Below are 15,225 nucleotides of genomic sequence, written 5' to 3'. Positions count from 1 at the left end.
TGGGAGGTTCTATGTGAATTTTATTTCAACTATGAGGATTATGTTTTAACCTCCCAGTCGGACAAAGCTCTGAACTACCTGGTCAGAAATCAGTGCTGCCCTCTCTGAAAGGGAGGCTCAGCTAGGGACTTGCCAAGATACCTTTTACCAAAATGATGCCATAACAACCTGGGGTTTACATGTCCATTACAAGTAACCACTGGAGAACAGTGAACCCAGCTATTTTACCAGGCATTTCCATAGTCAAGATTAAGAATATTGTTAGCAGGCTTATGCACACAGGAAGTAACACACAGTGACTTGTTCACATGGCCAAAGACTGTCAACCGTTCTAGATGTTTAGGCAGTACAAGAGTGGAGGGTAAACCAGTTGCTGTAGACCATGTGAGTACAGTATACGTAGTACAGCAAGAGGCTGGACAGATGCTACTGGCAAACTTTAGATTATAAAGAACACTGCAAAACAGGATCTTCTCAAGAAGGTTTCAAAGAAGATATTATCAGTAACAAACACAGGACCAAAAAAAAGGTAGAAAAACAGCTTCAAGACATGACTGAGAAGGTGCAATAGGCAGTAGTAGCTTACGTTTACTAGGAGGTGGGGAAGCATTTTGGAATGGAAGGCACCTATGCAAGAAAAATAAACACCTAGAGAAGACTGACTATGCACAGTTAAAATGAGGAAATAAACGGGAGAAAATAAAGGACTCCTAAGAATTCAGGATGATGTACTGTTTATCATTAACATTTATGTAAGTTATTTCCACAAGAACATTGCAGGGTGGGGAAATCACTTTTCAGAGATAAAATTTATTAAAACTTCTATAAAACACTCAAAACATAACAAGAGATCACCAACATTTGGTAATGAGAGAACAGCAGCATTTCACTGTACATTTCAGCTCTCATCTTCAACACTAAACAACTCTTGATTTTACTAACCTGAAAGGAAATGTATGTAGTTAACCTGAAAGCTGTTTTAATTTTTTTTTTTTAGTTAGATAAAATATTGAAGGATAAAAAAAATATTAAAAGGTGCTCTTCAAAATGTATCTATATAAAAACAAGTATCGTTTACCTCTTCTGCAAGCCGGCTATCACGCAAAGTCGGAGGAATTCCTGGGTGCTTTGCCAACAATTCCATCAAATTGTGTGTAGAATGAAGTCTCTAAATACATACAAAGTTAACAGAAATCATGAAAATATACATTGCAACATCTTCAACAGGAAAAGCTTAAATAGCAGTGAAAGCATATAGCAAAAAATTAGTATTAATTTAAAATCAGTTGGGTTTTTTCCCCTCTGTAAGCTAAATCCAGATTAACAAAAAATAAACATTTTTTTTCCTCATTTTACTGAGGCAGAAAATGAAACATTAAAAAGGCCTTATTCAACACCTCAAAAGTAAATCAGGATGCAAGTTTTACATAAATCATCACATTATCTTTAAGGTCCCTTCCAACCCTAACCACTCTATGATTCTATGCTTCTGTCCATTCCATACTCATCCTCCTAATTAAAACACCCTTTTGCTGTTATGGAAAACAAATTACTTGTCTCAGAGTACATTATAAGGAGACCATTCATTTAGCCTATCTAAAGCAAAACAAAGTATAAGGAAGAAAACAGCTTCCAAGGGTTCAATTTCCATATTCTTCACTTACCTGAAAAAAAAGATGACTGAATAAAACATGACCTTTATTTCTTTTTTGGGGAAAATAAACTCAACTGTTAATCTAAGCTAATTTTATTCCTTTTCCCTGTGTTCCCCCTATGTATCCCAAACCATACCCCTAATATTATGCTGCCTGAATATCTCCCACAAAATCAGTACTAACAACCACCACTATCATAAACCTTCTCACTTTCTGGATTCAATTCACCTTTGTCCTGTCACTATCTCAGCCACTAAAGAGCACTGGCCAGCAGCGAATTGCCATTGTCTTAAAGAGCTAAGCCTACACAACTGGGAAGTACTCATCAGAAGCTGAGCTTTATTACACAAACATATTGTACATTTTGAGGGGGAAAAAGTTTTACTGGATTGCATAAGCCAGTAAAGCAGCTTAATTAACAATCCTGTTATAAGCAGTTTAACAGGTTTATGCTGATATGACTATGCTAAGTGAAAATGCCTTTGGGAAGTCACAAAGGAGCAGGAAGGAACAAAGAAGCACAATGGAGCCACCAGATGACCACATGCAAGATAACTGAACAATAACTTGCTTAGTGAAGCAATCGAAGTCACTTATTTATCCATCATTAACATTTTAAGTATCTTGTTATGCTTCAGAGAATTTTCGTCAATTTAGAACTGGTATTTCTTGAAGAAATATAAAGATGTTACTTAGAGAACCATTGTTTTGTACCAGGTAAATATATGTATATTTTTAATATATTATTAAAAATGCATTAATATTATTACCTGAAAATTCATTTTGATTCTTTCTCATGTTTTAATTCCCTGTCAGAGGACATCTTCTGCAGTATAACAATTGTATTATTCTCTATCGTTTGGCAAATTTATCATTCTCAATGCAAGCCCAGCATCCGGTGTTTGCTGGATGTAAAACAATACCATTAATGTGAGCAGTCACAGCCACATACAGAAGTCTATGAATTCAGCTTGTTGAGTTTATTGCAGAACAGCAGGTGGAGATCATACACTGCTTTTGGAATATCATGAACACCCACAAGCAGAAGTTCTTAGAATTCCAGTAGATTAAAAAAATAATAATAATTAAAAAAGGAAACACGGAGGTCACTAAACAGATTCTGATCTAAAGATTGTGATAACGACAGCAGGCTGAAGGAGTCATTCAGCACACTACTAGGAGGAAGAAAAGACTGACCTGTTAAACTAAATCTGAAGTATTCCAGTTCTTAACTACTAGCTGTTTTATTTTTACATTTGAATGCTCACTCACTTGCAAGGAATCCGTTTTGAGCTTTTCTTTGTGCTCTTCAGATGATCGTAACACTTCTCTATACAGCTCTGCAGCCAATGCATATTCTCCTGAATTAAAAGAGGAACAGAAAACATACCCATATTGTGTTGGGTTTAAATATACAAGCAGCCACGACTGGCCATCACTTGTAACATACTAAGACGCTTTCAGAGGGGCTATATAATATCTGCTTGTCTTTAAGCAAATCTTCCCTTTTCATTCTGCTCCTCCCCCGCCCTCCTCCAAAACCTGGTAAAAGACAGAGTATTATATTTTACAATGACTAAAGCAGTTTCCAAATTAGGTAACTTTTGTGACTGCAAGATCTTGATCTTAAAATATGTAATCACAGTTGCATAAGTCAAAGAAACCTCACATGTTGAGCTAAGAAAAAAAAATAATAAAATCATCTAAAACTCACTGCAGTGATGCATTTCTGAATTCAGGCTGCAAATACATAATTCACTCTTTCAGTGAAAACAATGAAAGTTTTGTCACACTTCAGAAAGGCAAAAATGATTAAACACATGCAGGGAGCGTAACTACTGATGTAAGCTGCTAACACCACAATCACTTCTCAGAAAATAGATTATATAACAAAAAGCAGCAATAAAAAATTTAAGTTTTGGATGCATATGGAAAAGCAATAAAAAAATAAATTCTTTTTATTTTCTTTGCTCAACTGACAGAAATGTACTTAGCCAGTAATAGGCTCAGAAGACCATAGGGAAGTACAGGGACATGAAATGCATGAAGGCAGATAACAAAGAACATCCTACATATCTATTTTCAACAAGATTTCTTATATTGAAACCGTTGCTAGTTTTAAGGTTGTAGTCCTGCAAAATATTATTGTCATTACTAGTAACAGGCCAAAAGCTATACTGAATTTGAAAGAGTTCAAGCTGAGCTGTGTCAGACCTCATCTGAGTTTCTTTTGATCTGCCCGGACGTTTTCCTTGGCTTAGCTGTGACAGCAATTCCTCTAATTCACTAGGTGTCTAATTCACTGGTCTATTTTTTTTTTTATTTTTATTTTAACAATTGTCTTTGTGTAGTACAACCACAGTTTTATATAGAAAGCAGTAACAAGCAGTTATTTCATGTAGAATGAGATATTTACAACTTAACCAACAATGTAGCGTAGAGAAATACACGCCTAGTAACAATAGCAGAGACCTTGAAAAGTAAAGACATAGGATGAAGTGCAGAGTACAGCCATGGAATGCTAAGAGATGGTACACAGGCTCGGCAGTGAATATGGAAGCCATGGCTATAAACAACTCACCCACAGTCAAAGAAATGCAGACCTAGAGCTGGACAAAACTGGTTTTAGGGGCAACAAAGAGAACAAAGAAATAGTATGTAACATTCATAAAAGGCATCATGTACACTAAATTTGATGTTAAAGTGAAGCTGCAGTCCAATGAAGACAGAAAAAGGTGTAAAAAGTGTTCTAGCAAACATAAAAAGGACCCAAATTGGATCCTTGAGTAAGAAAAAAAATCAACATAAAAAATCTTACTCCTCCTGAAAATTCCAGGTGGTGACAACTAGCCATAGCACTGCCACCACCAGTATGAAACCATTGACCTCAGGACTCTGAAGGGCAGTAGAAAGGTAAGCATAAAAGCAGGACAAGCAGTAGAAACACCTGTGATTATTATTCTCTTTTCTGTAACAATTAGATCTGGATAATAGCAATTACACTTGTAAGATTTCAATCACAGTAACAATAAATTAATGGCTTCTGTTATACACAAAGTGCATTTCCTCCTTGCTGATAAAGGTGACCGAGTGTAACAGCAGTGCTGGGGGTAAGGGAAAGGAAAGTTACAAACCAGAACTCTGCCTCAGTCCTGCTTTTGTTCCTCACCAGATGCAAATTTCATCAATATGCTTTTCAAAAAAAAAGCCAAACTTATTTTTTTATACTAGTGTATTTTAGAAGTATTTAATCTCTGCAGAGATTTTTTTAAGGACTTAATTCTAGCTGAAAAACTTGATCTCCATCCTGCAATAATAACAAACATAACATTTTAAACCTACTAACTACAGACTAGAAAATCTAAATGTAGTATTTCTGTAAGACAAGTAATGGAAGAGGCAGTCTGCTTGTTCTCCTCTTTGAAAGAAGACTTGAACATGAGCTGAAAAAATTCAAGCAGCTTGTCAACTTTAGAAGACTTATTACTTGGCAAAGAGGCATTTTTTTCACATTCACAGCTAAGTAATTTTAATTTATTATTCCTTTGTTTAGTGGGACATTCAAGATGCCTGTAATTATTTTTATTTCCTATTCAAAGCTTTTTTCCCCTCTCAATTCAGTCAAAATCTACATGGACAGAGCCATATAGCAGGCAGCAGCAAGGAGATTCCACAATCAGTGTAGCAGTTTGCATGGCAGAGGGCAAAAGGACACCCAGAAAGCATTACTGATAAAACAAAACCAGGTTAAATATAATTACACAAGTATAACTTCTTTTGTCCTCCCAGTACACATAGATGGTAGAATTAAGAAAGAATATAAACCAAGAAAGCCAGAAATACTCTGAGACATCAAGAAAATGCACAAAACACCACCTTTACTCCCTCTAGAATGAGTATCTTGTTCTGAACACTGTTCCAAGCCTCTCTAGTTTCCCAAGATTTCACTATGGCTTTTCCCTTGAATTCAGAAAAGCCATTGCTTTTACATGGTGGCATCTAAACCATAATCAGCAAACTAAAAGAAGTAAAGTATATGCTACAGCCATCCACTCTTACCTTTAATGATATGGATACCAGCTAAGCCATTCAGAGCACACACCAACTGTCGGTGAGCTTCCTCACACTCTGTTCGACATTTTTTCTGCAGAGATGTTAACAGTTCCTCCATGGTCATGGTGCTGAAATGGAGACCAAACGGCTCAAATGTGAAATAAAACCACAATCCTAGAAAAGTAAAACTGCCATGTTGTGAAGCACGAAACTCTTACACACATCCACCATACTGTTCATTCAAGATGTATTTACTTATTAAAAAACCCTAGTTGTCAGCTTTTCTTCCACCTAGAGCTTTAACCTAACTTGAGCATGAAAAAGAGGTTGACATCTCCTAAAAATAGAAAGAAATAAAAAGCAAGAGGAAAATTAACTAAATTCTTCACAGGGCAAAATATTTTGCTCTGTTACAGCGGCAAACTGGAAACCAAGCAAAAATAGACCTCATTTTGCTACAAGCCATTAAAATTAAAACAGCTATGAGAGACTACATTTCTTCTCCCTGCAACCAATCTAAACATGCAAAACTCATGAGCTGTCAAGGGAAACAGGAAAATGTTTGAAATGAGAATAGTGAAGATTAGTAATTATAAACTTCCTTTTCTACATTTGTTTGTAATGTTTGTAATTCATGAGAGGAATTCAGTCAGAAAAGAATTAGCTTAACATAAAAATACAGGAAATGGAGAGATAAGAGGGAGAAGCAAGAACAGAGATGAGAAAGAAGAAAAGAAGAGGCCTACTCACTTGGAGTATTGTGTACAGTTCTGGTGTCCTCAACATAAAAAGGACATGGAACTGTTGGAACAAGTCCAGAGAAGGGCCACGAGGATGATCAGGGGACTGGAGCACCTCCTGTATGAAGACAGACTGAGGAAGTTGGGGCTGTTCAGCCTGGAGAAGAGAAGGCTGCGTGGAGACCTCATAGCAGCCTTCCAGTATCTGAAGGGGGGCTATAGGGATGCTGGGGAGGGACTCTTCATTAGGGACTGTAGTGACAGGACAAGGGGTAAAGGGTTAAAACTTAAACAGGGGAAGTTTAGATTAGATATAAGGAAGAAGTTCTTTCCTGTTAGGGTGGTGAGGCACTGGAATAGGTTGCCCAGGGAGGTTGTGAATGCTCCATCACTGGCAGTGTTCAAGGCCGGGTTAGACAGAGCCTTGGGTGACATGGTTTAGTGTGAGGTGTCCCTGATCATGGCAGGGGTGTTGGAACTAGATGATCTTAAGGTCCTTTCCAGACCCAACTATTCTATGATTCTATGAAGGACAGCTTGGAGTAAGGCGAAAGGACAAACAATCCGGGCAGAAAGAAGACTGATGTGAACAGACAGGAGAATAAACAGCAATAACAGTCTACAACAGCTGACCTGAAGCTGTTTCTGTGACCAGTTGCCGCTGTGAGATCAGACACTAATCCCCTCCCCAAAACTCTGCTCCTCAGCCTCATTCACCTTCAGGAGAAGAATTTATTATTTGGCATTTAATGCTGCAGAGTACACAAGAGGTGACATAACCTCTGTGCATCTGGGCTCAAGCTGTGTGGGAAAAGTATCCTTGACGAGGCTTTTATTTTACCCTCCTTGCAACCCTGTTCCATTTGCAGAAACTGTTCTTTGAGTTTACACTACAGTGTTAAACTAGAGCAGGCTTTAAATCAATATAATCACTATTTATAATTAGCTGGGTTGTTCAGGTGTTGGCAAATACACATAGCACACACTGCTCATACTCTGATACTTCTACCATTAATACTTATCTTTCATTTTCAAAACCATCAGCAGTTTCAAGAGAAACTATAAAAATCAAAAGGATGCATATATAAAGTATGTAATTTGATACATAGCCTGAGACTGCCAATTAAGACAAAAAGAAGCGTTTTTTACTCTAACTAGGGAAGCCTAGAAACCTCCTTTTTGAGGCCTATGGTTTTGCTGAGTATATGTTCTCATTAACTGCTTTCATGACAGAGGTGAAAAAATACCCCACCCAAATCAAAACCAGTCATCTAACAGAGAACATACACAAAACTCAGCTTTCTTGTTTCAGGCCAGCTTGTCTTATCCATGTGCTCCAGCATCAACTTCATTATTTCCTTAAATTTTTCTTATTCATCAAAGTTCCTTGCTTCATTATTCTCCTACTCCAAACCAAAGGCAGGAGCCAAATCTCTCTGCTCTGGGAATGTTCACTGCTGAAGTCAAGTTTGGTTCACAAAAAAGGTATCTAAGTAGCACTGGGAAATGACTTTGCTTTGTACATACAATTCAAAGAAAGAATTCATTTTCATTGCTAGTTTTTTCCACCACAGTTACTATGCAGCTGTCTCTCCAAAACCATTCCACCAAAATCAACACGGTTCTAAGCTGTCCCCGGCATACTCGACTCAGTTTACACATTTTGTTTTTACTCCACTGGCTCATTTTAATGCAAGTAATCTTTTATAGGCTGGTGGGAATATTGATTTCCCCATGTTTGAGTCCTTGCTTCCACACTAGCAGACTGCTAGACAGGAAACACTACAACAAATTGGCCCCTGCTGAAAAAGGGCAAAGTTTATTGCAGGTTCTTAAGCATTATTAATTAGTGCCCTGTATGAGAAAAGGGAAAGAGTAGGACACAAAACTTAATAAAAAGAGAGAGACTGAATAGGATGGATGTACAAGACCAGGAAACACCATGAGTAACATCAGCAGCGTCAGAAGTTTAAGCTCTTCCCCACATGTAGCTTAAAAAAGAAACAACAAGAGAGAGCCTGGAATGGAAACAGCCTGTTCTTTCACAACTCCCCCTAAGTGAATGGAAAAGTAGTAGCTACATTTTGCTACTAGGCTGCTAGTAACATACTTCTGGTCTAACCCACCCTGAGACCAACTGGTTTTTGCAGGGCACTTCTGAGGAAAATGATCTTAAAAGCATGCACAAAAAGGAGAAACGGCAAAATCCCCTACATTTGAACAGCTTTCAAGTTTGGATCTACATTTACAAATTCTGCAGCCTCACATTAATATTTTCTTTGAATTAAAGAAATTATTCCATTCTGTTCATTCACTTTGCTGTTTTTTCTTATTTATGAGCATGAGTTTCATAAGAAACAAAAGAAAATCAGTGGGCTTATTTAAAACTGAAAAAGAATCTGGTTTGTTTTGCACTTAATCTGTCACCTGCAACATCCATAAGCATCATAAGATTAATGCGTAACTGCACAAACAATTGCCTCTCAGTACCATGTTCTTTATCACAAGAATTTTACTAACTACCCTCTGCATCCTATTAAGCTTCTGAGGTCACATACCTTGGTATGCCATGGCTGCACATTAAAAGAGCTTAAAATTAGGCTTGTTTGAGAACTGTACAAGATCTTGCACAGCTGGGCACAATCAGGGTTTTCCTTTGTGTAAAGAAAGCCATTTAAGAAGTGACAGAAATTCACCTTTTCTGTAATGGCAAGAACTCTCCCCGAACAGCTTGTGGATGACAGCAGGCCTGCCTCAGCCGCAGCAAAGGGTACAGAATAGAAGTCACAGTCCTTCTATCCAGGCTACTAAGCTTAAGAGTCCAGTCTGAAATCTTCCTGAGTTTTGCCAATGCATCCTGGCAGCACACCTCGTGCTGGCGATGATAGAAGTGTCTCTCCACAGGAGAAAAGTGAAGCCAATGCACGTTTTCTGTCTGAGGGGGAATTTGAATCTGCAATTCAAAAAGAAAATAAATAATTTGCAAATAAAGCTATTACAAATGTTGTTCAGGAATTGTAAAACCAAAAAGTCTAATTTACTTGGTCAATCACATCCTTCTTTGCTGATCTCCACATTATCTTGGCAATTAGACTGTAGAGAGGCTGGGGATTTTTCCTACAATAAGGTCGATACAAAAGTCGGTCCCACCAATGTTTGACCCAGTAAGGATCAATTCCAAGAAAAAGCACTAATCCATACAGATCTGTCAAGAAAATAAAGCAGTTTAGTACAATATTTGTGTTTTAATACTTAACAATATGCTTCCAAGAAAAATTTTATACAAAGGTTATTAGGCAAAAAGCAACAACATTCTGGCTGATAGCCTTTCCACGTGTTTTCCCTCACCAAAACAGCTAATTTAAGGCAGAAGACTGGAGGGGGAAAGGTAGTGGTTCCCTCCTTTAGCTAGCTGTTAGATTTTCTTAGAACTTGCTGGAATGTAACTATCTGTGAGACACTTCCCTAACTTCAAGTTTAGCAAAACAGAGCAATGAATTTAAACGTATTCAGAGCAGAGGTGAGATGCAGAAATGACATGACTGCATATGGTTAACCAAGTTTGCCAGGTTTTTCTAAAACAATATTGTTCGGAATCATTACTCCACAGCCTGCTGTGCACCGTCTGCTGCCCACCATCCTAAAAGGGGCTGCAATTCAGAAGACTCACTTTTCTATTAAGGCATGAGAAATTAGCAAACCAAACTTTTATTGTTTTCTTACTTGATGAGAGAATACAGCTTGCTCATTCTGCCCAATTCAGAAACTCACCAATTTTGGGGATGAAATATAAGGACATACTGACTTTAAGCTTTTATCTAAATCTTACTGGAAAGATTCTGAAGCACACATTTAAATGCTGCATGTGGACAATGCAGAAATAGAAATATATAATGGTATCTTATGGATAGTTCTTTAAGATTTTATGGCTACATTCCCATTCTGTTAGCTTTATCGTAATTCTGGTAGTCAGCTGAAAGCCATAAGACATTAACCAAATACATCCTAGACAAAGGGAAAAAAAACCCCTGGGAATCATTTCTATGAGGGATGCAATTGTTTACCCAGAGGTCTTATCCCACTTTATTACAGCAGCAGCAAAACAAATTCAAATCAGTCAGCAGTTTTCATCCCCATGTATAGCCTGAGCACCTGGCCAACACATATTATGGACAATATGATATTTTGGTTATGTACTTAATCAACACTATCACACATAGGGACTTGAAAAAGTTAATTATGACAGTCAAATCAATCCCTTCTACGGTTTTTGCTTTATTAACTATGTATTCTCACTTCTCACTACTGTTACGTGCATTTATAAATTTAAACCACAATTCCACACTGAATTAATCTACAATATTGGCTTTTATTATAGTCTGGTATCTGAATATTAGTTCACAAACGTACACAAATAAATACAGTGATTTATCTGCTTTCAAACTCATTGCCTCAATGTGTACCACATATTCCTAAAGGCATCAAAGAACATAGGAAGATAAAGAACTTAGTTCCATTTCTTTTTTCTGTCTCTGTCTGAAGCCTGTCTACAGAAACTGAGTACCTCACAAAAAAGACAAGATAAATGACAGCTGCTAACATACAGCCCCCTACTCCCCACATCTCAATTCATTAATTCCTTACATAAGGACTTAAGACAGCTCCATAAAGCTGTAGAATGATTTTTAGAATTTATATTCATGGCAGTTGAAGCCCACAGTAGTTCATACAGGGCTATGCAAAAAGCAAATACAGCCTGCTTGCTGTATCTGACAGAAGAGTTCTATAACCACAGAAAACTATCTTGAGCTGCAAGAAAGGGTTAATATTTACCCACTCTGCTAAGTGAACAGACTCAAGAACAGACTTGAGTCAGCTGTTAAGACATACAGGTTCTTTGCTCCCCAAAGTATTTGTCTAACTCAGGGAGATAAAAGGATTTCAAGTCTGCTATTTTTATATTGATGCATTTATTGATGGCATTATCACATGCTTAAGGTGTATGGCTTACCAAGTCAAGAGTACCTAATGAATTCAGAGCAAGACTAGCTGACATTTTAACTGCTTCAAACCACTATCTAATTATCAGCACAAGGAAAACCCACAGATGACACTGCTACATACAATCTCACCTTCTAATCCTCGCTGCACAGGAGTGCCACTGACACACCAGCGATTGATCCCACTTAAACGGAGTGCCATTTCAGCAGCCTAGCAGAAGAAGATAGAAGCAATGGTGGGGAAGCGAAAACAGCAGAATAGAGTCTGAAAACACAACAACCTTATTTTCAAGAAGTCTGAATATCTTTTCAGTGCCTAAGAGTAGCAGACCTATAAGCAGCATTGGTATAATATATTATAAAAATGTGTATGATGTTATTGATCTTTTTGAAGGTAACTGAAAGCAGAAAAAAGCCATATCCATTTCCAACTAATCAAGTGCAAGTACGGATTCACAGAAGGCAAACAGTTAGCAAACAAAACTGTATATTAAAAAAATGATAGAATTAAAGCCCATAATCCATTATGTAAGTAATATTTTTGTCATAAGGCAAAAGGGCAAAGGGCAAAAAAAATGGATGAATACCAATTAAAATAATCTCCCTCTGCAGACTGCAGCCTTAGAGTTTGCAGACAGACTGCTGATTATTTTAGCTTCTATACCCAAAGGACATATCTATGCCTCTGAACCATGTCAGCGAACAGGCTAGTGTCTTGTTTGGAACTATCAAACACCAGATACATGATGACCTAGTTCTTTAAACTGTCGGTATAGATTAGGTATTTTTTGAGCTGGACATACTTCACAGTCTGCCAGAATTCCAAAAGGAGAAGAACCATTTAATAGTAAGTATCTCCAACAAAAATGTCACTTCTAAAGAACAAGCTACAAGGACAAATTATCCGAGTGTACTGAACATTGAAAGGGGAAGCAAGAAGTCTATTTTATTATTTACAATAAGCTTGTCAAAACCTTTTTGAGTTAAGTGCGTAACTGGGAATGTCATACCTTTGCAGTGGTGCATTCAACCATCTGTGCTTCATCAAGACAGATCCTCCACCACTCCACTGCTACTAAGGGGCTTGGAATGGCCATATACCGCTTCTGGTTCCTGAAACGGCGCCCATCTTCACTGTTGCTGTGGGGTATATCCACATAGTTCAGTTCAGTGCGAAGGACATCATATGTGGTGATAACCACCTCCTGCTCGGCCAGCATGTGTGGCTGCAAAAAGCCATGCTTCTTCACACCTTGATATACCTACATAGATTTGTATTCAACAGCACATAGCAAAAAATGAAGGTAAGAGACACCACAATAAAAATGCTAAAATACCAGTTTAGTTTAATATCTGCATGCTTTTAGCTGTGTTGCTCATGTAATATGAATCCCTTTGTAAAACCTGTATTCATACAGCAGCATGGTGGGAAATCCATGTAAGTAACAGACAATAAATACAATACAGACATTGATGCAAAATTTTTAAGTATGATTATTTATACTTACACAAAATGTGGGGTTTTTATTCTCCTGTCAAGGAGAGGACTTCAGTATTTTCTACAAGTTATTTGTTTCAACAATTGTTTTCAAGATTAAGTATTCTGTAACATTGTATGGAGCAGCAGTATTTAAGTTAGTGTTACACGTCTGGCCCTCTCCTTTACTGTAGACATATTGCCTTTCTCCCCATTGCTCCCAAAATTTCATGGATGATTAGGCAAAGAGAGATGTATGCAGTGAAATATTTAAAAACCAGAAGCAATACTCTGGGTAATGTTTAAACTCCAAAAATGATGTCTACAGAGACTCATAAGATAGAAAGAATAACCTAGTAAGAAACAATCCCTGTGCACCAACAGAACATCATTATAAGCCTGACATTTTTCTAATATCAGAAGTATTTCTCTTATCTCACTTGTCATTTTAAGCATGATCCTTTCAGAACCATACAGCAGTTTAAATAGGAAAAAAGATAAACTGAACATTTTACTATAAGATTCCTCATGATAGCATTATATATTATATATATAAGTATATTGAGTCCCAATATGTTAAATACAAAAATATGTTCAGATTTCAAACACTGGGTGGTATAACACACATAAAATTCATACTAACTTTTTTCTCTCGCTCCCAATTTATTTCAGGAATCTACTTAAAAATTACAGGCACCCATTGCTTACTTCAAGAATTTTATCATCAGCTACTTCTTGCCACTCATCTATTAATCACAATATTCAGTTTCCCAATCTTTTTTGGGAAAGAATCTTTATTCTAGTCTCATTTTCTCATTCTGTGAGTTCATGATTTATTATATGAGTGGATCATCCTGGTTAGTGTTTATCTGTAACTACCTACAAACACTTTTACCATTTAAGAAAAATCACACCATCTTTCAGTACCTCTGAGCGTCACAAATTTTAATGTTCTCTTAATTCACACAACTAATAGTTAAATATACCAAAAATCAAGGTGACCTTAGGAAACCTCAATTGATTTTGCCCCTCTTTATTCTTTGATGACAAGCGCATGATTTCACTGTTAATTTCACTATTAACTCTGTGTTCCAGTAATACTTTTCCCTCTACATTTGTTCACATGGCTACAGTGTTTCTGTCAAATGTTTCTTTCAGCCCCAGGACATGACAACAGAGCATGTGTGCAACCAGGTAAATGCACAGGAATGAAAGAAAGGGATGGGGGGAAATAGAAAAAAAAAGAAAAAAGAAAAGCATGCTCAATGAAGCATCTGTTAAGAATCAAAAAATAGCTGCTGAAGTCTAATGATCTCTTCCAAGTGTTTATGAACAGATTTTCTGTAGGTTTATAACTTGGCCAGGCTTTGGTTGTTTTCAGAGCCACAGGAAAAGACAACCTGCCACAAAGCAGGACCTATCAATAAATTTTAATTTCTTGTTCTATGATATAAAACCATTAGAATTTCCCATAGGTTGTAAGCAGTTGGAAGAATAAAAAGCACCCTTCATATGCAATGCAAAGCCTGTTAAATTGGGAAGCTGGTTCTTTGAAATGTCTGCACTAAGCAAGTCTGGATGACTTAGAGTTGGCAGTTAAAAGAAAACTAAAACAGTGCCTTTAGAACGGAAGGTGTCACACAGCTTAAAGTACTGACATTCACTATTGAAGCTATTTTACTGTTACCATGTAAATCTATTTCTGACAGTTTTCATCAAATCTGGTATAAAACCTGGACTGGGTCCTATGAAAACTGTGCAAATTTTACACATTTGTTAACTGCTGCACTAAAGCTAATTAGACTGCTCACACAAATGGCTTACTGGAAACCCAGAATTCATCTGTACATTGGGCATGTAGGCAGAATAGCTGAAGGTATCAGATACATCCCTGAATACAAAGCTTCCTCTCTTTATCAATCTACTACTACTGTTATTTTATTCAAAATATACGGGATCTACAGTTCTCAAAGCACTTTATCATTACACAAAATTCTTGCCTACTAAAAATATGAAGAACAAAACTTGACTACATCATCATTAAAAGACAATGGCTACCCTTGAATACTGTAACTATATTAAAAAAAACAACCAAACCTATATAGCCATAGTTACTATACATATAATTGGATTTATTGTAATGATAGAGCTATTAGAAATTAACTAAAAGGACAATACATGGTCTCCAGAAGAGCAGCATCTTAATAAATAAGGCAGATGTGAGAGACAATGTCCAAGTTAAAATGGTGTTATTTTCAGTAAACACCAAGGCCCAAGACTTGTTTTATAATGCCTGAGAA

At 37.0% G+C, this 15,225-nt stretch overlaps 1 protein-coding gene across 1 annotated transcript in view; it reads right to left on the bottom strand.

The window, feature by feature from the left end:
• SHPRH (SNF2 histone linker PHD RING helicase) overlaps window positions 1-15,225 on the bottom strand; it is a 49,047-nt gene that overhangs the window by 21,883 nt on the left and 11,939 nt on the right. The window contains exons 10-16 of the mRNA XM_057406859.1: window positions 12,459-12,710; window positions 11,581-11,659; window positions 9,490-9,653; window positions 9,145-9,401; window positions 5,715-5,836; window positions 2,928-3,016; window positions 1,079-1,168 (exon numbers count right to left, since the gene is read on the bottom strand). Of these exons, the coding sequence (XP_057262842.1) occupies window positions 1,079-1,168; window positions 2,928-3,016; window positions 5,715-5,836; window positions 9,145-9,401; window positions 9,490-9,653; window positions 11,581-11,659; window positions 12,459-12,710 (1,053 nt within the window). The remainder of the gene's footprint in view (window positions 1-1,078; window positions 1,169-2,927; window positions 3,017-5,714; window positions 5,837-9,144; window positions 9,402-9,489; window positions 9,654-11,580; window positions 11,660-12,458; window positions 12,711-15,225) is intronic.

This window comes from Pezoporus wallicus, unplaced genomic scaffold (assembly GCF_028554395.1).
Source record: "Pezoporus wallicus isolate ANWC-B61680 ecotype Strahan unplaced genomic scaffold, APGP_CSIRO_Pwel_v1 scaffold_6362, whole genome shotgun sequence".
Classification (NCBI taxonomy): Eukaryota; Metazoa; Chordata; class Aves; order Psittaciformes; family Psittacidae; genus Pezoporus; species Pezoporus wallicus.
The sequence above is the reverse complement of the archived record's forward strand: the minus strand, read 5'-3'. Positions and strand labels throughout refer to the sequence as shown.